The sequence below is a fragment of the Eulemur rufifrons genome, chromosome 9 (genome assembly GCF_041146395.1).
Source record: "Eulemur rufifrons isolate Redbay chromosome 9, OSU_ERuf_1, whole genome shotgun sequence".
Classification (NCBI taxonomy): domain Eukaryota; kingdom Metazoa; phylum Chordata; class Mammalia; order Primates; family Lemuridae; genus Eulemur; species Eulemur rufifrons.
This window is the reverse complement of record NC_090991.1, coordinates 50,944,891-50,970,576: the sequence shown is the minus strand read 5'-3', so window position 1 is coordinate 50,970,576 and position 25,686 is coordinate 50,944,891. Positions and strand designations below refer to the sequence as shown.

General features: G+C 48.0%; 1 protein-coding gene across 1 annotated transcript; it reads left to right on the top strand.

The window, feature by feature from the left end:
- The first annotated feature begins 11,313 nt into the window (after positions 1 to 11,313).
- SLC25A19 (solute carrier family 25 member 19) lies at positions 11,314 to 24,659 on the top strand. Its single transcript, XM_069481705.1, has 7 exons — positions 11,314 to 11,370; positions 14,260 to 14,429; positions 14,614 to 14,769; positions 16,136 to 16,306; positions 21,170 to 21,353; positions 22,064 to 22,194; positions 23,747 to 24,659. The coding sequence occupies exons 2-7, from the start codon at positions 14,298 to 14,300 to the stop codon at positions 23,933 to 23,935; spliced, it is 963 nt and encodes a 320-aa protein (XP_069337806.1). The 5' UTR covers positions 11,314 to 11,370; positions 14,260 to 14,297; the 3' UTR covers positions 23,936 to 24,659.
- The last annotated feature ends 1,027 nt before the right edge of the window (positions 24,660 to 25,686 follow it).

The window sequence follows — 25,686 nt, the reverse complement described above, 5'->3', positions numbered from 1 at the left end:
CACATGGAGCAATGCTCTCGTCTACGGCCATGCCACCCTGAAGGCGCCTGATCTCCTCTGATCTCGGAAGCTAAGCAGGGTTGGGCCCAGTTAGTACTTGGGTGGGGGCAATGCTCTCTCCCAGGACAGGGACAGGGTGAGGTGAGTAGAGGGGACACAGACTTGGAGGGGCCAGGAGAGGCTGACTCTAGAGCTGAGGCAGGAGACAGGAGGGAACACTGTACATGCACAAGTGCACAGGTGTCCACAAAATAGAAAATACTGGGTGTTGCCGGGCACGGTGGCTCACACCTGTAACCCCAGCACTTTGGGAGGCCGAGGTGGGAGGATCGCTTGAAGCCAGGAGTTGGAGACCAGCCTGGGCAGCATAACAAGACCACTGTGTCTCTACCAAAAATAAGAAAAAGTAGGTGGGCGTTGTGGTGCGTGCCTGTAGTCCCAGCTACTCAGGAGGCTGAGGCAAGAGGATCACTTGAGCCCAGGAGTTCGAGGTTGCTGTGAGCCATGATTGCACCAACTGCACTCCAGCCTGGGCGACAGAGGGAGACCCTGTCTCAAAAAGAAAAAAAAAGAAAGCACCCGAGCTCCTGCACGTTGAATGCTAGAAGGAGCCAGCACGTCTGCATTTGCAGGACCCAGACGGGGCGTCCTGGGGGCCTGGCGTGCAGGGCGCAGGCGCCCGTGGGTTCTCTCTCACATTTCTCCTGTGAGATCAGCAGTGGTCGAGTTTCCATTGTGGATTCTATCTTATTACTTTATCTTCCTGCAGTCCAAGCCCTGGGTGACTGGATTCTGCTCTAAGAAGCGTTAGATGAGTAGAGCTGGATGTCACGTCCAAAATGGTTTTGAGTCTCATCCGCGTTCTTGTGTGTTTCTGTTGTTCTTTCCATCTTATTGCTGTGTGTCCATTGTGTGGATATGCGCCACTGTGCTGTGTTGGACAGCTATCGCTAAAGGACATCTGTGCTATTTCTTGTTTGGGCTGCAATGAATTTTTTTTTTTTTTTAAGAGACAGGATCCTGCTCTGTTGCCCAGGCTGGAGTGCAGTGGCTCAATCATAGCTCACTGTAACCTCAAACTGCTGGGCTCAAGAGATCCTCCCATCTCAGGTTCCCAATTAGCTAGGACTACAGGTGCCACCATGCTTGGCTAGGTTTTTACATTTTTTGTAGAGATGGGGTCTCACTATGTTGTCCAGTCTGCTCTTGAACTTCTGGTCTCAAACAATCCTCCTGCCTCGGCCTCCGAAAGTGCTGGGATTATAGGCATGAGCCATTGCCCATGGCCTGCAATGAATATTTTTATACAAATCTTTTTGTAGACATGTTTTAATTTCTCTTGGATAAACACCTTAGAGTGGAATTGTTGGGTCATAGGTATATATATTTTTAACTTCAGACAAGAAATTATCTGACTTTTTCCAAAGCATTTGTACAATTTTACACTCCCACTGACAATGTATGACAGGACAGTTCCAGTTGCTATGCATTCTTGCTAACATTTGGTGTTATCTGTCTTTTTAATTTTGCTACTCTGGTAGGTATGTGGTTTCTACTTGAACTTCCTTGATAATTAACAATGTTGAGAACTTTCTTACTTGTTTGTTGCCCACTTATATCTCTTTGTGACGTGTCTGTTCAAATCTCTTGTCCAAATTGTTTTTTTGTTTTGTTCTTTGTTTTTTGAGACAGAGTCTTACTCTGTCACCCCAGGTAGAGAGCCGTGTGGTCAGCTTAGCTCACAGCAACCCCAAATTCCTGGGCTCAAGTGATCCTCCTGACTCAGCCTTCCAAGTAGCTGGGACTACAGGTGCAAGCCACCATGCCTGGCTAATTTTTTTTTTTTTTTAGTAGAGATGGGATCTAGCTCTTGCTCAGGCTGGTCTCAAATTCCTGGGCTCAAGCGATCCTCCCACCTCGGCCTCCCAGAGTGCTAGGATTATAGATATGAGCCACCACACCCGGCTCTTGCCCAATTTGTTTATTGGATTGTTCATCTTTTTATTGTCAGTTTGTAAGTGTCCTGTATATATTCCGGATATAAGTCCTTTATTGGGAATCTGTACTGCCTGTGGCTTGCTTACTGTGGTAGGCTGAATAAATAGCTCCCCAAATATGTCCACATCTTAATCCCCAGAACCTGTGAATGTTACTTTATATGGCCAAAAGGGACTTTGCAGATTTAATTAAGTACAGGATGTTGAGATGGGGATTATTCAGGACTGTCCTGGTGGGCCTGATGTGATCCCAAGTGTTCTTATATGAGAGAAGCAGGAGCATGGCCATCAGAGAGGAAGGCCACGTGGTGAGGGACACAGAGACTGGAATGGTACCTTTGAGGATGGGGGACAGAGCCGTGAGCCAGGGAGTGCAGGCGGCCCTGTGGCTGGGAAAGGTAGGAAACAGAACCTCCCCTCAGAATCCTGCCTCCAGAGAGAGCCAGCCCTGCCAAACCTTGACTTCAGCCCGTGAAACTGATCCCTGACTTCTGACCTCCAGAATTTGTGTGGTTTTAGGCCAGTTTGTGTTGGTTTCTTACAGCAGCAATAGGAAACTAGTATACCTTTTCCCGTCCCCTACTTATTTTTGATGAGCAGAAATTTTAAATTTTGATTAAGTCTAATATGTCTGTTTTTTCTTTTAGGTTCTTTTAGGTTCCATATCTTGTCTAAGAAAGCTTTGTCAGTCCCCACATTGGGAAGATATTTTCCTATGCATTCTTCTTGACGTGTTGTAGTTTGAGCTTTCATTTAGGCCTTTAGTCCACGTGCATGTGGTGAGATACAGCGTCTAGGTTTAATTTTTCCACGTGGACACCCAGTGGTCCCAGCGCCGTGTGTCTCCTTTGTCAGAAATCAGAAGTCCGTCTGAGTCCGGGTTTATTTCTGGGCTCTCCATCCTGTTCCATCGGTCCATTTGTCCACCCTTATGCCGGAGCCACACTGTCTTGACTGTTACAGCTTTTTGGTAAATCTTGAAGTCAGGATAAGTCTGCCAACTTTGTTCTTTTGCAAGACTGCTAGAAATTCAAATTCTAGGTCATTTGAATTTCTAGACAAATTTAGAACAGCTAATCCAATTCTACAAAAAAAAAAAAAAAAAAAAAAAGCCTGCTGAGATTATTATTGAAATTAGGAGACTCTATAGATAAATCTAGGGAGAGCTGACATCTGAACAACTCGCACTTATTTTTTGAAGGGCTGCTGTACCACACAATTGTACTGGAGTGAAGGAATAAGTAGTGAAACAGCGATAAACTCAAAAGATGATTTTGTACAAAGCTACAGAGATAGAAAGTAAATTACAGGCATCGGTTGCTGGGGGTGGAATGGGGTACAGGGTACTGCTAATGGGTACAGGGGTTCTTTCTGGGGTGATGGAAATGTTCTGGAATTGGATAGTGGTGATGGTTGCACAATATTGTGGATGTACTTAAAAACAACCCACTGAATTGTACATTTTTAAAAGAAGATTAGCATGTTATATGAATTACGTCCTTTTTTTTTTTTTAGATAAAAAGTCTCTGTTGCCCCAGGCTAGAATGCAGTGGCATCATGGTAGCTCACTGAAACCTTGGACTCCTGGGCTCAAGCGATCCTCCTGCTTCAGCCTCCTGAGTAGCTGGGACTACAGGCTCATGCTACCATGCCCCGCTAATTTTTCTATTTTTAGTAGAGACTGGGTCTTGGGGTCTCCTTGCTCAGGCTGGTCTTAAACTCCTAATCTCAAGCTATCCTCCCACAGTGTTGGGAATACGGGCATGAGCCACTGCGCCTGGCCTCTCTTCTTATTCTCTGTTTGTTTATTTACTTATTTATTCATTTATTCATTTATTTATTTAAAAGACAGGGTCTGGCCATGTTGCCCAGGCTGGAGTGTGGTGGCTATTCACAGGCGCCATTATGGTGCACTGCAAACCCCAACTCCTGGGCTCAAACGATCCTCCTGCCTCACAAGCCTCTCAAGTAGCTGGGATTACAGGGGCATGCCACCATGCCCAGCTACTTTTTTACTTTTATTTTCTTATAGAGACAGGGTCTCACTATGTTGCCCCAGCTAGTCTCAAACTTCTGGGCTCAAGTGATCCTCCTGAATGGATCTGCCCCAGCCTCCCAAAGTGCTGAGATTGCAGATGTGAGCCACCGAACCTGGCCTATTTCAATACTTTCAATTTTTTCGTATGAGGTGGAAAAAAACATACTTTTAAGTTTTTAAAAAGGAGAATTACAAATCCAGAGTACAGATTTACCCATTAAATTGTTTATGCTTACTATTACTTCTAATCCTCCAAGTTTTCCACAATGAGACAAATTACTCTTAAAATGAAAACAAGTTTGGGGTTTGTTTTCAAGATTGGAAAACTAATGGCACATTCCAAGTAGATTGAGCGTGAGAACCATCACCTGAAACTCTAAGGGTTCATACGAAGGAGGCTGAACTGCGAATTTGAAGCAACCTGTGTGTTCATTCATTTATTCAACAAATTTCCTGGGGCATCTTTACCAGACCCTACAAGAAGGAGGCCCAGGGTGGGGTCCTTGCCTTTCAGGAGCTCCCAGACTGCTGGGAACCAGTAACTCCTGCTGGCTGGAGCACAGGTGATAAGTGCAGACACCTGGGAAGGCAAAGAAAAGGTGGGAGAACTGGGAGGGCCTGACACGTGGGAACGGTGGGAGCCGATGCAGGAGGTGCCAGCCAGAGGAGGAGAGGGAGGCGTCTCCGAGAGAAAGCCATGACCGCCCTGACCACCTGACTTGCTGTCGGTTCAAGGAACCTTCAGGGCCCATTTGCTCATAGCCTGTTTCTTAGTCTTGGAGCTGCCAGAGAGAGTCATCCTCGAGTCAGAAGTCGTGGGGGGAGAAGACGTAATCTGTGGTTGACATGGAACACGCCAACCCTTCGGCCCCACACAGATGCCTCTGCCTTGGTGACAGGCCTGCCCCTCACGCTCTTCCTCTGCGCGTTTGGTGGCAGGGTGAAGACGGGCTTCCCCCAGAGCAGAAAATTCCCTCTCGGGGAAACTGAGAAATGGGCGATAGGTGAGGTGTGGTCACCCACAACCGTTGATGATCTGGTCAGAGAGAACCGAATGCTGAAAACCAGAAAGCCGGAAGCCTTGGGAGCCTCTAGCGAACTCAGCACCTCTCTTCTCTGACACTGCGTTCCCTGCAGGCTGCTGGTGTCTGGCTCCACTGAGAAGAGCCACAGAAGAAAGTTGAAATGCATAAGACATCAGATCTTGAAAGTTACTGGACAGTGAATCCTCTTTCTTTTTTTCTTGGTTAATTTACTGGTGTTTGAGTCACTGGATGAGTCAATCTGAAAGGACAAAAAAGGAACCATAGCAGAGGCACCCCTATTTTTGGCCCCTGAAGCCTGTCAGAACTTCCTCCAGAATCCACCATCAGTGGTTGGTTTCTCGTGATTTTCTCAGACTTATAGCCCTAAAGTTTAAATTTTTTTTAATTTTTTTTTTTTTTTTTTTGAGACAGAGTCTCACTCTGTTGCCCAGGCTAGAGTGAGTGCCGGGGCGTCAGCCTAGCTCACAGCAACCTCAAACTCCTGAGCTCAAGGGATCCTCCTGTCTCAGCCTCCCGAGTAGCTGGGACTACAGGCATGCACCACCATGCCCGGCTATTCCCTAAAGTTTAAAACAATCAAAATGATGGGAACTTATATCTGTAAAAAACCTGCACATGAAGGCTTATAGCATCTTTATTCATAACTGCTAGAACTTGGAAATAACCATCTTGGTTACGTGGTCCTTCAATAGGTGAATGGATAAATGGTGTGGCACATCCACACGGTGGAATATTATTTGGCACTAAAAAAAATAAACACACCATCAAGCCAGGAAAAAACATGGAGGAAACTTAGATGCATGTTGCTAAGAGAAAGGAAGTCAGCTCTAAGAGGGCAGGAATTCTGATTCTCCACTGCTACATCTCCAGCATCTGAAACAGTGTCTGGTCAAAGCAGACCCTCAATAAATATTTGTTGAATTAAAAAAAAAAAAAAAAGGTAGAAACAGAGGCCCTTAACCTCACCCTGAGTGATGTGAAAGGAGAAAGAAACAAGGCAATCTTCAATGGTCAGCTGGGATGTGTATCCCCAAATCAGTCTGGTCTCTGCAAATGTGGGCCACCAGCAAAAATGCTCATTCCCAGGACCCACCCCAGACCTGCTTGATCAGGATGAGTGTCCCTAGGTAGGAGGAGGTAATCTGCATTTTAAAATCAGCATCCCCGATGATTCTTGTATCAGCTGATGTTGAGAACCACTTGGGATGCTTACCAAGAATGCAGATTTTTTTTAGACCTGCAGAGGTACAGAGGCAGCAGGGCTTGGACACCCTGTAGTCCAACCCCTTCGTTTGTATAGGTGGAGAAAGTACAGCCCAGAGAAGGAAAGAGACTTGTCAAAAGACACACAGCAAGTTGCCTTCTGACTTTCAGGTCTCTTAAAGATAACTGAGCGACTCAGACAATGAAAGACTCCACCTCCCGAGCATCAGCTCAAGCAGCTGTTCAATGCCAACTCTATTTGGTCCAGGCCAAGGAGGTATTTACTCCTTCCGAAGAGGTGGGGGAAGTCCGAAGGAGCTTTTAATAGGTCTCTTTAGGGTAAGGGTCGGCGAGGTCACAGAAGGACTCACTTCCCCAAGCTGACGGGAACTGTTATTTTTCTGGTTTCTTTTTTCATGTGAAATGATTTACTAAACATATTTAACTTAAAGTGAAATGACCAGATTTCAAATATGCAAAAACTAGATCCAGGGTATAATCCCAGGAAAACTGGCATCTACCACTCACGTCATCTCATTTCGGCCACCAGTTTGCCATCTGACCTTGAGGGACCTGAGGCATGTCACCTAGTCCCTCTGGGTCCCAGTTGGACTAAATGGTCTCTGCAAATCCGTCCAGTTCTGATGATCTGTGGTTCCTGAGTGTAACGCACTCTACGATTAACCTGCAGCCAAAAGTCTTTCCTGGCTTATCCGTTGAGTGACCAATAGGGAGGCCTACTCTAAAATATGGGCTGTTCTAGTCCAGAACGAAGTAGAGCCAAAGAGCTCTTTGCCTGAAGAGATTATCTGGACAGAGGTCACCGATCAGTCAAAAAGGGTGATCTGGAAAACAGAGATGGAGCACAAAGGCCGGGCTTTCACATGGAAACAAGGCACCCTCAAAGCAAGGAGACAGAGGAAGCAGGGGAGGATGAAGGCATCCCTGAAGGGCACAGGGAGGGACACTTTCTAGAAGGACAGGAAATCAAATTTCTGTTCTAGGTTCTGTCCATTGTGGGCCATCTTTACATTTTAAAAGTTTACTTATGTATTTCTTTTCTTTTCTTTTTTTTTTTTAAGAGACAGGGGTCCTGCTATATTGCCTAGGCTGGATTTGAACTCCTAGGCTCAAACGATCCTCTGGCTTCAGCCTCCTGAGTAGCTGAGATTATAGGCATGCACCACTGCAGCTGGCAACATTTTTTAACTATCCTTTTCCTGTGTGGACAAAGCTTTTCATCACTTATATTGAGTGAAAAAAATCAGAAGTCAAAATTGTGTGTATGTATAAACTTATTTTCAACAAACATGGAAAAGGCAATTTAGCGGAAAAAGAACAGACTGTTCAGGCTAGGCATGGTAGCTCACACCTGTAATCTCAGCACTTTGGGAGGCCGAGGCAAGAGGATCACTTGAGAACAGGAATGGGAGACCAGCGTGGGCAACATGGCAAGACCCTGTCTTTACAAAAAATACTAGCTGGTGTGGTGGCACATGCCTGTACTTCTAGCTACTTGGGAGGCTGAGGCAGGAGGATACCTTGGGCTATGATCATGTCAGTGCACTCTAGCCTGGGCGACAGAGCAAGACACTGACTCTAAAATTTTTTTTAAATTAATTAAAAATGGGCAAAAGGTTTGGACAGATAATTTACCAAGAAGATATGAAAAGATTCATGGCCAGCCTGAGCAAGACTCCATCTCTAAAAAATAAAAAAGACACTCAACATTGTAAGTCACTATGCTGATTAAAATAATTTTTTTTTGTAGAGATGAGGGTCTCGCTATGTTGCCCATGCTGTTCTCAAACTCCTGGCCTCAAGTGATCCTCCTGCCTTGGCCTCCCAACATGCTGGGATTATAGGTGTGAATCACCATGCTTGGCCTAGTACCTTAACAAGTTAAATACCCTTATGACATGCTCCAGCCATTCTACTGCTAGGTCTGTACCAAAGAGAAATGAACACATATGTCCATACAAGACTTATACATAAATGTTTGTAGCAGCTTTATTTATGATAAATAGTCCCAAACTGGAAGCAACCCAAATGTCTATCAGCAGGCGAATGGATAAACCAGTTGTTGCATATCATACGTGGAATTCTACTCTGCAATGAAAGGAACCAACTACTGAGACCCGCAACAACATGGATGCACCTGAAGATGATTATGCTGAGTAAGATAAGCCACACAGAGAGAGGATGTAATCCATGAGTCCATGTACATAAAATCCTATCAAACTATTAATAATCTATAAGGACAGAAAGCAGATCTGAGATTGCTTGGGGAGGGCAAGAGGAAGGACTGTAAAAGGGCATGAGGAATCTTTGGGGGCCATGGATACGTTCCCTACCTGATTGTGGTGATGGACACCACATGCCAAAACATAAAATTGTTTACTTTAAATATATGCCGTTTACTGTATGTCAATTATGTGTAGGAGGATGTGCCTAGAACACCTTGTCATGCCAGAAAGCAAGGAAATGAGTCATTTTGTCAAAAGGATTCAGGTGCTGCCTTGAAGAGGCACCCACTGGCCAAAGATGGGAAAATATGGGCATCAATTGGGATCATAACTGCAGTGGGTTAGAAGAGAACAAACATGTTTAAATCCACGTGATCATAAATGATAGATTTAAATATATGTTCATAATGATAATAATAATCCTCATGGATCGCTGACTTTTGGAAAGTACTAGGGAACAAATACATTATTGTGAAAACTGAGAAAGGTGAGGAATTCGTGCATTTATCCTGCTTTTCCCATGTGAACTGTACTTCATGTAACCAATTAGCCAATGAAGGGAAGAAAACTACTTTTCTTCACAAAAGTATTCTAGCTAATAAATGCAGAAGAATGCTATCACTATTTATAACCCTTAATCAATGCAATGATCATCAGTGGCTGCGAACATCACAAAATGAGAGACAAGCAGGCAGGCACTGTGACGGAAGTACACAACACCATGTAAGTAGTCTCATCAAAAAAAAAATCAAACCTAGTCTGATCAGACCTTTTATTTTATTTTATTTTTGAGACAGAGTCTCACTCTGTTGCCCGGGCTAGAGTGCCATGGCATCAGCCTAGCTCACAGCAACCTCAAACTCCAGGGCTCAAGCCATCCTCCTGCCTCAGCCACCATGCCCGGCTAATTTTTTTCTATATATTTTTTGTTGTCCGGTTAATTTCTTTCTATTTTTAGTGGAGACAGGGTCTCACTCTTGCTCAGGCTGGTCTCGAACTCCTGACCTCGAGCCATCATCCCGCTTCAGCCTTCCAGAGCGCTGGGATTACAGGTGTGAGCCACCGTGCTCGGCTTTGATCAGACATTTTAGATCTAAATACCAATTAGCAGAGAACACAGGGGACAAAAGAAGATATTAACACAACACAATGGGGATGCCATCAGAAAAATCCTAGAGAACTCTACAGGACAAACCACCTAGTTTCTTTCTCGCTATGTTGTTCCAGTTGGAGTGCAGTGGCCATTCACAGGTGCAATCACGGCCACTGCCACCTGGAACTCCTGGGCTGAAGTGATCCTCTCGCCTCAGCCTCCCGAGTAGCTGGGACTACAGGCGCGTGCTAGCGAGGCTGGCTTTACCTAGTTTCCTAAAAAACAAATATAATAAAATAAAACAAAGAAAGAAAGGAAAAAGGAACAAAGGAACAGAAATTGCAAGTAAAAAAGAGAGGTAGAGGGAAACTATAAATGTTTGAAAAGACTTAAGAGATATGTTAACCAGTTGCAATGTATGATTTGGATCTCAATTCAAACAAACTTTTTTAAAAAAGAAACTTACAGGCCAATCAGGGACACGTAAACACTAATTCATATTTGATGATTTTAGGAAATTATTGTTGATTTTTTTGGGGGGGAAGTGATAGTTTTGTGGATATGTTTTAAAAGGAGAATGCTTGTCCCTTAAAGATATATACTGAAATGTTTACTGGAGAAATCATGTTATATCTGGTATTTACTTCGAAATAATGTTTGGGAGGGGGTGAGGTAGGTGTACGTACAGAGGAAACAAGGTTGACCATGGGTTGGTAATTGTTGAAGTAGGGTAGTGACTACATGGGGGTTCATTAGGCTAGTCTCCCTACTTTTGTGTATGTTGAAATTTTCCACAATAAAAATGTTTTAAAATTGTGAGTCAACATGATTACACTAATATAAAAATACAATTAAAAAGTCAGGAAGAAATACTGCCCTGCAAAAGGCAGACGCTACTTCTGCAAGAGAGGTAGGATGAGTCATTTCCTCCTTCATTTCTACATTTTCTGTGTTTATAAATATATACATATATATTTGTGTTTTTTTTTTTTTGAGACAGATTCTCACTCTGTCGTCTCAACTAGAGTGCAGTGGGATCAGCCTAGCTCACCGCAACCTCAAACTCCAGGGCTCAAGCGATCCTCCTGCCTGAGCCTCCCAGAGTGCTAGGATTACAGGCGTGAGCCACCACGCCTGGCCTACATTTTTAATATTATTTTTATAATTAGAATAAAACTTAGGATGAAAAAACCCTCTATAGTTTTGCTGTCCTCGTCCTGATCTTAAAAACCCATCTATTCTCTTCCCCATATTCTCCAGGTTTTTGTTAGGCTTCCCGCTATCTTTTCCAAGTTTAGATTATCTGGGTTCTGATACTAGCAGGGTTTTGAGGAAAGCATGTCAAGTTCAGCTCGCCCTAACCTTCCGCCCCGCCCGCAGGCTGACTTTCGAGCCACAAGGCAGAAAAGGGCGACCTCTAAGGTTGCATCCCGACTTCGCCTTCTTCCGACTCAGGAGCAACACTTGCGCGCGCGGCGGGACTACATCTCCCAGGAGGCTTTGCGCCTCCCGGGGCAGCTGGGGAAGCCCTTAGTAGCGGAGGACTACATTACCCAGTGACGTCTTGGGGGAGGTGTTGGCTGGACTTTAAGCGTACAACCATTGGTCCAGCCGCTGTCGGGAGCTGCGCAGTGATTGGCTCAGGAGCCCGTCAATTTCTGCCGAGAGCAGTTGAGTTTTGGGTTGGACCGAGCAAGGAGGGAGCGAGAGCTGAGAGCGGGGATCCGGGCCGCACCGGCCGAACCGGGTGAGTGTCCTTTACCTTCTCCCTTCTCGCGGTCTTTTCGGGGACCTACACCTTCGCTCTCCGGAGCGGGCCCGGGGGAGCACACACGTGCAGGTACTCACGTGGGGGCGGGGACTCTACGCACACGAGTCACACCTGACCTGAGAAGCATCTTTTGGGACGCCAAAGGCAAAACGCCGCGCACACCCCTGGGCACCTGAACTCGGACTTGGGGAGGAAAAACACACCTTGAGGCACACCTGGACTCCTGTGTAGCCACGCGGGGGCGTCTCCAGAGCCCCTCAACTGAACTCTTGGGCACATGGGCACCCACTCACTGCAGGGCACTTGTGTACCCAAACCCTGGGAAGAGCCTGATAAGCTTCCGGTCTCTTCCTGAAACTGAGCCAGGACACCTGCCACTGGAGCTTGCCCCTTCCCTCCCAGATGGGCAGGAAACTGAACCTGATGTTCCCTGGGTAACGGCTTCCCCTTGTTTAATGGCTTCTCACAGGTGCCTATAGAGGAGTTCCAGGGTGGATGAGAGAGAAAAAGAATCCATGCTGGGTGGTGTGGAGGTTGCCATTGTGTAGGCAGTGTCCTCCTTGTTACTACAAGTATTCAAGAACTAATGTTAATCCTGAAGTCTCTTCTAAAATCATTTTATGTTTAGTTTTAGTTTAGCTTTTCTTTCTTTCTTTCTTTCTTTTTTTGTCATAACCAATTCAAACAATGTGGAATTACACAGAGAGAGCGATCTATCTTCCTTCACCCCTTCCCAACCCTTTCCCCAGTGGTAACTTACCAACTACCTGTTGGTGTGTGTCTGTTGTCACAAACTTTTTCCTATGCTTTATACAACTGTACAGAGCATATGTAGGTTATACTGTTTTTCTTGTACAAAAATGGGATTGATTATACTAGACACACTGTTCTGAAACCTGCTTTTTTTTGTTTGTTTGTTTTGATCTGCTATGGGCATCTTTCTAAGTGAGTGTGTACAACTCGGGCTCAATCTTTGTAATGGCTGCATGGTATTCCACTGCATGGATGTCATGTAGTAAATATTATTTACCTAGCCCTCTGTCGATGAGCATTTGTGCTATATCCAGTTCTATGAACGATGATGCAATGCACAGCTTTTCACACACCTATCCTAGTGTTTCTCCAGATCAGTGCTTCTCAACCAGGAACAGTTTTGTCCCTCAGGGGATATTTGGCAATGTTTGGATGCATTTTTGATTGTCGCAATAGGAATGTGGTGGTAGAGACCACGGGAACTGTTAAACATCCTATAATGCACAGTTCATCTCCCCAACAAAAGAATTAATCTTCATTCCAAAATGTCCAGGCCGGTGGTGCTCCCCTGTAGTCCCAGTTACTGGGGAGGCTGAGGCGGAAGGATTGCTTGAGCCCAGGAGTTTGAGGCTGTGAAGACACCAGTGCACTCCAGCCTGGGCAACATAGCAAGACCCTGGCACATGCATGGGTGCGAACTCTCTCTTTCACCCGCTCTCTCTCTATGTATATATAAAACTAGTCGTTAGCTCTGAGGTGGAGAAACGCTGCAGAAAAAAACAATGGAATTAGATATTTTTGAAATAGATATTTTTTAAAAAAACAGTGCCCCCAAAATTGTAGCATAGCTACTTGTGTGAATATTATTCAGCCGTTTAAAATGATATTTATGAAGATCTGGTAGCAACATGGAATACTTATGACATTTTATGTTTTCAAAAGCCAGGATCCCAGAAAAAAGCCAGAAGGAATATGTGAAGTGAAAAGTGTTAAGATGGTGGAGTTCTCTTTCCTTCTCTCCTTTCTGAACTTTCTGCAAGGTTATTATTGCTTCTATAATCTAAAAGTTCTTTGGTTTTTAATCCTTCATTCATTAGCCATTTTTAAAGCCTTTGCTATGTGCCAGGCACTGTGCTAGTCTCTGGAGATACAGCAGTAGTTAGGTGACGGGGTCCCTGCCCATTTGGAGTCCCCTTCCTGAGTGCAGACGACAGAGAGTGTACCTTAGCAGCTGCTGTGAGTGCTAGAAAGCGAACAGTACATCTCCTGGAAGGGGTGCTCCCTCGCTGAGCCCTGGTGGATGAGAGGAGCTGACCTTGGAAGAGTGAGTAGGGAGTGGGAGGAAACTGCTTTTCAGATGTGGGGCATTGTGGGTGCAGAGGCGAGGCCGGCAGATAGGGCCTCTTGAAGCGTTTTCTAGGAACTGTTCAGAAGCACTGAGACCACCTTGGTGGAGTGAGGAAGGAGACTGGTCCAGTGTGAGGCTGAAGAGGTCGGCAGGTCTCAGTCAGCTGGGGCCTAGGAGCCTCCTTTGATGGCGTGGCGCGGCCCCATTGTGGCAGGGTGGGCCTGAGGTGTGTGCACAGAGGGGGAAAGGGAAACATGAAGGGACCTGGGGGTCACGGGGCTCTTCCTTTGGATAGTGTGGGCTGGTTAGAGAATCCCAACCCCCATTCTCTGGCTCCATATGTCCTCTGTCCCCCTAAGGGTTCCACTTGGGTGGGCTCACACTTTACCTCAGGCAGGGGTTTGACATCAAGGTGCCAGATGCCATTGGAAAGCCAGTTGATTTCTGGGAGTGAACCATTTCCTGTCAAACCTGTCATTCATGCAATCCACAAATACCGTGGGCTCTATTCCAAGTGCTGGAAATGTTGGGGTGAACAAACGAGCCGAGCCCACGTTCCCATGGGCTTACATTCTAGTGAGGGGGAGACAAGAATCAAATGTTCAGTATAAACACCCCGTGGCGTAAGTGCTATAAAGAAGAATAAAGCGGGTACTATTGCAGACAGGCTTGTTGGGCGGTGGGGGCTGTTCGGAGGAGGTGATGTTTGAGCAGAGATCCTAAGAAAGTTGCCTTGGCGTTCACTCCATGTTTCTTGCGTTTAGCTTGATACTGATGGACATCGTATGGGCCAGAGGCAGGGATGGTTGGCTATGACCCCAAAGCAGATGGCAGGAATAACTCCAAGTTCCAGGTGGCAGCAGCTGGGTCTATGTCTGGACTTGTCACACGGGCACTTATCAGTCCCCTGGACATCATCAAAATCCGTTTCCAGGTACTCTTTTCCCCTTTTTCCATGCAATCGGCTAGAGTACAAGTTCAATCTTTGTTGCAAAAGCAGTTCCTAAAACTTGGAATTTTGTCAAGATAAAGCACTTTGTTGCCTTCATTACCTTTTCTGAAATTTCTCCTTCTTACCCCATCCCCATCATCCTGACCTTTTTGATTTTGCTTCCTAGCTTCAGATTGAGCGCCTGTCCCGCAGTGACCCCAGTGCCAAATACCATGGGATCCTACAGGCCACAAGGCAGATTTTACAAGAGGAGGGCCCAACGGCATTCTGGAAAGGACACATCCCAGCCCAGATTCTCTCCGTAGGCTATGGAGCTGTCCAAGTAGGTGGCAGGGGACGAGACCAGGTCCCTGGGGTCACCTTGCTCAACGGAGAAGCAGAGGAAGGCTAAGGCAGGCAGGGACACTGCCTGGGGTGGGCGGCAAGAGGCAGTCCCCACGTTTTCCACTTAACTTAACTGGAAAGCTGCCTGACCCATTGAAAACGTTGTCAGATTGAGCTCTACCTTAGGCATTCCCTTCCTCATGTCCCCACTGTCCACCCCAGGTGACTTAGGTATTGCACCTAGGAGACTGACTTGACACCACACCCCCTATGGGGCTTGGCAAATTTCGTTTTTGGAAATCTCATCTTCACATATGTGCTTCATGTGAACCTCACAAGAGCATTGTGAGGAGGGGAGAGCAGGTGTTATGTGGATCTCAGGGAGGGTAAGCGAGCTGTCCGAGGCCGCACAGCCTGTATGGGATGGGGCCAGGATTAGAACCCAGGTTTCTTGACTTGAAGTCATTCATTCATTCCGCTGAGTGCCAGTATTATTTCATAGTGCACAGCACGTGTTTTCATGGTGGCCGTGGTGGCAATAGCCAGCCCTTGTACAGTGCGAGTTGTGGGCCAGGCCCCTGCGGTGAGCACTTGCACACACCCTCTCACCGCAGTCCCTGGGGGTGGGTGCTGTTATGACTCCTACTTTACGAATGAGAAGACTGAGGCAGATGGAGCTTTTTTATTAAATAATTAACCCAACCAGAGTCACTAGCTAGAAAGTGGCAGAGCTGGGACTCCCACCCAGACAGCTAGCGCCAGAGATGTCCCTGCCTACTCTTCCTGAGACATCCTGGTGACTGCTCAGTCAGGTGCTTACCAGGCGGCCATGTCCATGCAGGTGGCACACAGATAGGTATTGCAGCACGATGGGTAAGTACAGCACCAGGATGGGCACAGGAAGCCGAGCCACCACGAGGTGCCTGAAGGCAGATCCGAGTGTGAGGGGTTACCCCGGGGAGCGCACGCCCGGCAGGATGCGCGCCAGAGCAGAGTGGCGCTCACACAGCGCCGCCACCAGCGCACCAAAGGGGTCCCCTGCCGGAATCAGATGATGGCCATCTTTTCCCGGTGCTGAGAAAATTAAGTCAGAGAGTGGCACTTTCTGATATTAATTTTCCCATGTTACCTTCTTAACCTTTTGGGTATTTGGCTTTACTCAAATTGAGTATAAAATGGCACCTGAGTTTTACACAAAATTGTATGTATATTGTGTCCATCACTGCTCAAGAATAACATTCCTCACCTTTCCTCACCTCCAGGACTGGGCCCCACCTGTGTCACGGGTAGTGTACTGGGGGGTTGACCTTTGATCTCAGCTGTCATCCTTCGGGCTGTTAATGACCTTTTCACTCGATTTGCAGTTCTTGTCATTTGAAGTGCTGACGGAGCTGGTCCACAGAGCCAACATGTACAACAGCCACGAGTTCTCAGTGCACTTTGTATGTGGTGGTCTGGCTGCCTGCACGGCCACCCTCACTGTGCACCCTGTGGATGTTCTGCGCACCCGCTTTGCAGCTCAGGGTGAGCCCAGGGTGAGTGGTCAGAGCCAGACCAGGGGAGCCTGAATAAGAAGGTGTTGTTACAGGAGTTGGGGTTCTTCTCCCTGCAGAAAGCAAAGCTGGGAGAGGCTTGGGTTTTCAGTTCATCAGGCAGTTTGTAAAACCTGTGACTGTGGTCAGCACCATGCAGGGTGCTCTCTGTCTTTGTCTAGAAGGAGCCCACAGCCTCCCTGGGGCAGCAGAACCTGTAGGTATGAAACAGAGAACAAGTAAATACCTACCAGTGGGCTGGGTCAAGGAAGGCGTCTTGAAAGTGAGACTTGAGAACTTATTGCTGCACTTTGGGAGGCCAAGGCGGGAGGATTGCTTGAGGCTGGGAGTTTGATACCAGCCTGGGCAAAAGCAAGACCCCATCTCTAGCTGGGCACTGTGGTGGCGCCTGTATAGTCCCAGCTACTGGGGAGGCTGAGGCAGGAGGATCGCTTGAGCCCAGGAGTTGGAGGTTGCAGTGAGCTACGATGATGCCACTGTACTCCAGCCTGGATGAGAGAGTGAGACCCTGTCTTAGAAAAAGAAAAACAAAAAAACTCATTGCTGTATTATTGTGAGAGTGTCTTTGGTTTCTACAAAGAATGGCTTGAAGGAAATGGGATAGTTGAGTCAGACTCAAGGAAGAATTTAGTAAAAGCAAGGAATTAAATCCTGAAACAGACCTCCCTACCATAATCTCTGCCTCCTGGATATATTTAAGAGTAGCATTGTGTGTGTGTGTGTGTGTGTGTGTGTGTGTGTGTTCATGTTCTCAATCAAGAAAGAATAATTTTTCCGTTGTCTCCCTTCTGCTTTAGGGCACTATTGGTGGCAAAGGAAGGACACTTTGTTTAAGAATTTGATCTGAGACCAGTTAACAATACCTGTGGTTTCAATTCTGCCATTTCTTTCTTTGTGTTGTTTGATGTGGAGATCCTGGGTGGGGGAGGCCCTTTTGTTTAGAAGACAGCCTGATGACCTCCTTGGTTGCGAAGAGCACAGATCTTAGAATGGTCTGGAAGAAACTGCTTGGGCCATAGAGCTAAATTGCTTTGTATGATAATTCATTGGAAAGTTGGGGCCTTCGTCCTCAGTGGTTAAAAGTATGTTAAAATAAAAGAAAGAAAGACAGTTGGAGGTTTGGAGTGACTGCCCTGGCAGAGAAATGGCCTGATGGGCCCCAGGAGCTGAGCAGAGAAATGGAGGGGACAGTGTTTATAGAGAGAGAGCACAACCAGCCTCAGCAACGTGGTGGCCTCTGGGCTGAAGCAGAGATAGCTGGTGACAATCCAACTTTCCTGTTCTGGGCCATAATCCTCCTCTGTTACTTTCCAACCTTTAGTAAAAGTCTATGAGAAGGAAAGAGTGAAGACAATATTGAGCAAAGAGAATAGCATATTACCTCTCTAGCTTAAACCATTGACATGTGCGAGTTTAGATTTTGGAAGGCCCGGAGAATATCTGTCTGTGAAAGTAAGGCAAAGAGACCTGCTTAAAAACTGCAGAGCTCTCCACCTTCCTTAGACTAGTCACAGCCATTTTGTAAACCCTCACTTTTAACAAAACAAAAAACAAACAAAAAAAAAAACCTTAGTAGTGTATAAGGCATATGAAGGTCAAAAACACAGGTAGATCTTCAAAAAACACCCAATACCAGCTGCCCCCGATTCCGATCCTCGGAGGTGACCACCATTAATACCTGTAGCTGTTTCTTCGATTATTTACTTCCATAATTCTAAGTAACATTCTTATTCTGCTATTGCCCCTCTTTCCTTATTTTTGATTACAGACATTACTACTAACTGGTTGTGGGGAGGATGAGGATTTCCTCTGTTGCCCCCCCCCACCCCCCGCCTCCGTGCATGCCCCGCCCTCCCAGTACAACTGAGTAGTAGGTTTTGGCTCAGTCAATACTCAGGGTTTATGTTATTGGGATTATGTAAATATTGCTGCTACTGAGCCTCTAATACTTTATGATTACATTTTCTTTTCTAACTTTTGTCTTTCCTGAAGTTAACAATTGCCTTTGGTTTGATTTGTTCAGCATTCTGCATGCTCGTCACTAATTCACGCCCAAACTCCCTCTCCATAGCATGGTCATCAGTCCTCGCGGTATCCCAGACCCCCTCCTAGAGCACCCAGCTCTGGTGCCCTGTGCCCTTGGGCTTCAGTTGCCAGCTCCTCGCTTAGGGATTCTCTTGTTGCCTGGATCCCGTGTTTTTTCTTTCTTGATGAATCCCTCATTTTGGTGGAGCACATCCTGAGAGGTAGCGTCCCAAGAGAGACCTTGAATATCTGAAAATGCCTTGTGGTGTAGCAGAAAACACATTTGGTCTTTGTCTCTGGTTCCTGACACAGAGCCCTTAAAACTCTTGGAATTTCCTGAGTGAGAAGAGTGTCTCTTATTCACAATGAGCCCCTTTCAATCACACCTGAGTTTACGGTAATGAGGTCACTTAGGATGGGGCTCCTAGAAGGCCTCTGCATATAGCTGGTCACCAGATGATCAGACGGTTGGAACTTTGAGCTCCACTCACTGGTCTCTGGGAAGTGTTAGGGCTGGAGATTAAACTCTATTAAATATTATCAAAACTCTTGAACAATAAGATTTAACGGGCTTCCGGGTGGCTGTACACACAGAGGTGCTGGGAGGGTGGCACACCCAGAGAGGGCGTGGAAGCTCCGAGCCCCTTCCCCCATGCCCTGCCCTGGGCGTCTTTTCATCTGGCAGTTTACTGGTTTATAATACCCTTTATAATAAACTGGTCATCGTAAGTAAGTATTTCCTTGAGTTCTAGCAAATTACTGAACCCAAGGAGGGCGTTGCGGGAACCCTAATTTATAGCTGGTTGACCAGAAGCTCAGGCCACAAGCTGGGGCTTGCAACTGGCCTCTCAAGTGGGGGCCAGTCTTGTGAGTCTGAGTCCTCAACCTGTGGGATCTCACAGGTAGATGGTGTCAGAACTGAATGGAAATATAGGACCCCCAGCTCGTGTCTGCTGGAGAACTGCTTGGTCTGTGGGGGAGAACCCCCACACATTACGGTGACCACAGCCTTCTGTGTGTTTTCTTCAGAGCCTTTATTTTACCTTACCCTTGACTGATGATCTGGGTGTAGCATTCTAGGTAGCTGTCACTTGGTGAAGAGAAGTGCAGAACCACACTGATCTCTGAACCTTTATATGACACTCTTCTCCCCTGCCCACTTTGGGAGGAAGACCCTGTCTAAAAGGAAAAAGGATGCGTGACATATTTCGTCTTTTTTTTAGAGATGGGGTCTTGTACTGTCACCCAGTGCAGTAGCACAGTCATAGCTTGCTGCGACCTTGAACTCCTGGGCTCGATTGATCCTCCCGCCTCTGCCTCCCAAAGTGCCGGGATTACAGGCGTGAGCCACTGTGCCTGGCCTTAGCATCCTTTTTATGTGCTTATTGCTATCTGTGTATGTTTGGTGAAGTATCTGTTCAAACTGTTTGCCCATTTTTGTATTGGGTGGGCTTTTGTTTTGCAAATATTTTCAAAGTCTGTGGCTTATCTTTTAATTTCTTTAGCAGTGTCTTCTGAAGAGTAAATGATTTTAATTTTGATGAAGGCCAATTTCTCAGTTTGTTCTTTCATAGATTGTCCTTTGTGGCTAATAAATCATTGCCTAACTCAAAGTCATAAAGCTTTTCTCCCAAGAGCTCTTTCTTGTTCTCTGAATCTTACCTCTTTTTTGAAAAATAGATCCTTTTCTTTCATCATGGAGGTGGTAGCTTGTCTCTAGTCAGAGTATGTTAGTTGTCATTTTGTGGGTGGGTTCTTTTTCTTTAGTTTTCCTTGGCTATGTGTACCATCTCCACCGGCTCTTCCTTCCAGATTGTTTCCCCTCCCCCGGTTTGAGCATTTTGGTCTCTGCTTTTTGGTTTTTCTAGAGACAGGCTGGAATGCAGGATGCAGTGGTCCCTGTTTTTGGCGAAGCCTGTCCTCGAATGCCTGGTGACCCTTGCCTGCCATCCTGGCGTTCAGAAAGGCATGCAGAAAGGCAGAGTGGGAGCTCTGGGTCTGGGAGCCACATGGTGAGAAGGGCAGTCTCAGCCCCCACTGTCAGCGAGGTGCCTCTCCACACCCCAAGCTGGGCCGAGTCAGAGCCTCAGGCGGCCATTTCAAGCAAAATATGTCTACTGGAAGGGTACTAAGAAAAACAAATGGCCTGCATGGTCTGCGTAGTTGTCACCTGTTGACGGCTTAAGAAAGGTTATTACACATGCATGTGGCAAAAACTCCAAACAGCATAAAGTGGTATATCGTAAATCTCCCTCTTCCTCTGGGCCCTAGAACCCTATCTCCACTGCCCCCATTCCCAGGTCCCTCCATGGAGTTGTCGCCGTTCGTTGTTTCTGTGTATCCTTAGCGGCATAATCTCTGCATTCAGTTTGTTTCCTCCACAAACACTGTGCCCAGTCTTCCGCATCTCCCTGTGTTCACTTATTTGGGGATTATTCCGCATCACTCATGTAGATCGCACCTTCCTGTTTTAACAGCTGTGCTAGGATCTTGCGACCTGTGTACCATGATCCATGTAACCATCACCCACAGGTGGACATTGCATCTTTTGCTGTTTCACCGGGTGCTGCAGTGACTCTTTGGGCACGTACTTTTGTGCACATATGTGGGTTTAACAGTATAAATTTGTAGAAGGGAGGTATTGCTGGAAAACCTCACCCTTTGAATTTTTGTCCATTGTTTTCCGTGACTGTCCTCTTCGCGGGAGAAGTTACGCTCCTGGCAGGGTTTGTGGACTCAGGGAAGTGGGTATGGTGGGCTGCGTTCTTGGGCTAAAACCACCTTGCCAAGCTCACTCCAGTTGCACGTGTGCGTGTCCAGGTGTATAAAACCCTGCGAGACGCCGTGGTGACCATGTTCAGGACCGAAGGCCCCCTGGTCTTCTACAAAGGCTTGAGCCCCACCTTGATCGCCATCTTCCCCTACGCCGGCCTCCAGTTCTCCTGTTACAGCTCCCTGAAGCGCTCCTACGAGTGGCTCATGCCAGCTGAAGGAAAGAAAAACGGTGAGACAGCCCTGGCCCCACCCCCACGCCGTGAAATAACGTTTTCCTGTCAGAAGCTGAGACGCCACTGTTCTCTGCACCTGGCTCTGATGTGGCGAGCAAAGCAAACAAACGCAGCTGCTGAGAGATGACTTTGTTCTTCCAGCTCCTGCCACACCCATCACTGGCATCACTGAAATTTACTTCCAGTGATTGGTCGTGGTTTTCATTTTGTCAGAAGTCCAGATTGCAAAGTGCCGGTGTTTTGGTTGTGGGTTTTTTTGGTTGTTCTTGGGTGGGGTGGGGAAGGATGGAAGGGGGTGGGGCATCCCGAGCCTGGCCTTGAACGAGTCAGGCTGCACTGCCTGCAGGCCCTGGCTGCCTCCAGCTGCGGGGTAGCTGCGGAAAGGATTTCTTCTGTCAAATCTGGATTCAGTCAAAAGGCTGCACTAGGGATCCGGAAGGCCACATGTGGCCCCAGGGCCGCAGGTTCCCCAGCCCTGGCTCACACCCTGCCACCATGAGCCCGTCCAGCCTGCAGTCTAGGACCACTCTTGCCCAAAGTGGCTGTGTCCGGCTTTCTTGCTCCTAGATTGAATTCTTCTTTGAGATCAAAGGATGCTTGTGGAGTTTTGGTTTGTGATGGAGGATTAGACCGGATGACCTTTAAATTGCTCACCATAGACTGTGTTTCTCTCATCCTTCCCCTCCATCTCACTTCTCTGGTTCAGAGAACCTCAAAAACCTGCTTTGTGGCAGTGGAGCTGGAGTCATCAGCAAGACCCTTACGTATCCCCTGGATCTCTTCAAGAAACGGCTGCAGGTTGGAGGGTTCGAGCACGCCCGAGCTGCCTTTGGCCAGGTGAGCCGGCCCTGTGCAGACAGCTCTGACCCTTGCTGTCCTTGGGCACATGAAGGAGCCAGCAGTCAGCTCCTGCCCTTTGGGCAGCATTGGCCTCCCCCATGGCCTCTTCATGCCCAGCCTGTCCCTGGGGATCCCCAAGAACACGGGAAAGCCACGTGCAAAGCCCTTTGTGTCTTGGGCACTGTAGAAGGATCCGAGCCAAGGAGGACTCAGTATCTGCTCTTGAAACGTGTCCAGTACAGTTGGGAAAAGGGTGAATTAAATTTGAGCAACTAAGTCATATTTTAAGTGCACTAGAAGGGTGTGCCAATCAGAGAAGCCCCGTGATAGGTGATGTTGTATTCTTAAAGTCACTATTCAGTTGCTCAGATTTTCAAAATTGGTCACCCTCAGCTCCTTTTTGAGCACTGATTTTGTGTAAGGCCTTGGTGGTGGTCAGTGGGTGGGGTGGGGATGAGGAATGGGTGCATAATTCCAGGGCTTTCCCTCCAGATCCTGGGAACCTGGGATGTGGAGGCATGCAGAAACATGCTGAGAAAGGTTAGCAGACAAGGGGGGCAGGGAACGGGGGCTGGGAAGGGAGCGAGCGCTCCTTACTTGGGGGTGGAGAAAGAATTGGGTTTAGAATTTTGATACAATTTCTTTGTAGGAAACTTTAGAAAATTCAGATAGACAAGAAGACCAAAACCCCTGTAATCCCACCATGACTGAGAGCTAATCACATGGGAGCTTTTGTTGTAGTTTTATTTCTTTTCATAAATAAATGCATGTGGACATTTTCACAAAAATGGGGTCATACTGTATACAAGGTTTTGTAACTTCCTTTTTCCATTTATCAATTTGTCCTGAAGGGACAGTTTGAATTTGGACAGGGTGAGATAGTGAGAGCCCAGGACAAAACAGAGACTGCATAATCCAGTTTGGCTAGAGGTGGGGGAGGACATGTGGGAGGTCAGGTCAGGGAGGGAAGTTGAGGTCAAACGGTGGAATGCCTTGAACGACAGGCCTTGCAGCTTGAACTTTTTTATGATGTCATTGCCACTGGGAGTCAGTGGAGCTTTTGGAGGGGAGCCAGGCATGAGGAGGGCTGTGGCCTGGGGACACAGGTTTCAACTGGAGAAGGTGAGGCTGGAGGCAGGGGGTTCAGGCTAGAGGGGTGGCACTGTCAGGCTGGGAGCTACCGAGGCCAGATTCAGATCTGTCCAAGGGGGACCAGGAGGCATGGGGTGAAGGCTCAGAGACGCCGCTGGGAAAAGGGTCCAGCGGTGTCGCTGGATCCTTCAGAACCACAGTCAGCCAGGCCTCTGGGACAGTAAGGAGCCCTGTCCAGCTGCTGATGTCCAGGTACTTCATCTGCTAAGTCTGACTTAGCCTGATTGCAGTAGAAAGAATGAGGTTAAGTTATTTGTTATTTTGTATTCATTCCTTCATCCAGCAAGTACTTATTGGGAGCTGGGATGGGCCAGGTACTGTGCCGGCACAGGAGTAGAGCTGGCATCCGTGTCTTAATCCCCTCTCCTCTCAACTGGAGTGACCTTTCTGTCCCCAGGTACGGAGCTACAGGGGCCTCCTGGATTGTGCCAAGCAGGTGCTGCAAGAGGAAGGTGCCCTGGGCTGTTTCAAGGGCCTGTCCCCCAGCCTGCTGAAGGCTGCCATCTCCACGGGCTTTATGTTCTTCTGGTATGAACTCTTCTGTAACATCTTCCTCTGCATGAAGAAGGCAGACCGCCAGCACTGAGGGCGGGAAGGGCCGGAGGTCTTCCCTGGAGGCCACCTGCCAAGAGAAGGAAGACTTGGTCTCCGCTGAGGGGGCCACTTGGCCCATCCCTGCAGGCCACCCATCCTGAGCACGAAGAGCCGTTAAGGGCAGGGTGGCAGCCTCGAACCCACCCAGCTAGGACACCACCAGGAGGGCGAGGGCTTTCCCCCCAGAGCAGGCAGAGAGGGGGCAGGGCCTGGGCTGCGGGGCACCAGCACCGCAGTGAGGAGGAGTGTGAAGTTGCTGTTTCTCCTCCATCCAGCCCAAACCCAAAGGACACAGATGCCATCCTACGCTTCTCAGCCCGTCTGCCGGGAGCACCCTCCTGGTTCCGGCGGGGCCGCAGCTTGAGTGCAGAGGGCTGGCTTTGTGAGAGTCTGGTCCCCACACCCAGCCTGTGTTTCCCACCAACCTATTTAACAGACAGTAAAGCTAAACCCACATTCCTCATCTTATGCCTCCCTCTTCCCTGACAAATCACATCCCTGCCTTCCTCAAATTCCATTTTTCTCCATAGCTTCATCCCTCGGCAGCTCTGCTGCTAGTGCTGGAGGAGACTCCAGGCTGAGCCGGTCACTTCCTGACCCAGTGCCCAGAGCTTTGTGTCTGTCAACGCGGCACCACCGGGCTGTCTCTCCCAGGACAGGGCTGGTCACAGCCATAGGCACAGTCAGCCCTGCTGGGGTGAGGACCTTCCAAGTGGGCATTGGCATCACTGCCCTGAGTGGTCCTCAGCACAGAGCAGGGTGCCCTCGTCCTCCCCATGACCCCAGAAGGGATGTGGCTCTGATACAGCCCAGTGACAGGATGGCACAAGGAAGGGGCCGGGCATACGGCCTATTGAGGGCACAACTGGGACCCAGAGCGTTACCAGGACACGGGGACCCCCAGATGTCTGCCTAGATACAGAGGAGAAGTCAACAGAACACAGCGACCACGTGTCCACCCACCTGCCCGCCTGTGGGGACGCGCTGACAGCAGGAGCCGGGAGGGAGCAGCAGGACCCTGCCCTGCCCTTGCTTCTGGCTCTCGCACCAGCCTTGGCCTTGGCATGGAGGAAGGCACCTGCTGGGAGCAGGCCCTGGTGGCTGGGTCCTGGGCTCCTCCCACCCTGTTCCCTGTCTCTGGTTTGGGACTTTGTGGTCTTTCTGGCCCTGGAATGCCCAGGCTTCTGGGCTCTTGGCTGCCAATTCTGCAGCTGGGGCTTCTGGCTTTCAAGGCTTGGGGCTGGGGCTGTGGGGAGGCAGCTGCCTGAATGTATTTTTTTATGAAATTCCATTGAAGTAAAGTTTATTCTCTTCCTCTCTCCTCACTGGTTACTTCTGGTGCAGCTGCAAGTTCTCTTCCTTCATTTTCAGTGACCACTCTGGTGGCTCTTTTAACAGGAGGCGAGAACTCTGGCAGCTTGAGGCGCCATCAGCACTTCACCATCGTCTAAGTGGTGGCGAGTGTGGCAGTTCTCTCAACCTTCTGGATGTCCTTTTGCAACCACGGCAGATGCCAGGCTAGCCCTGTCGTCTGAGCAGCCCCAGCCAAGAAAGTCGGGTCCGGGGGACTTGCCACCTCAGGGGCGCTCCCAACACCTGGAAGGCCGCAGGTTGCCAACTGGGACCTTTTCTCCAGGACTGGCCCCTAGATCTGCAACTCTTGCCAGTGTTGGAGTAGGAGAAGGGGATGGAGAGGTTGACCCAGCCCCGGCAGGCTGGGTGGGTGGGAGAGGGACAACGCGG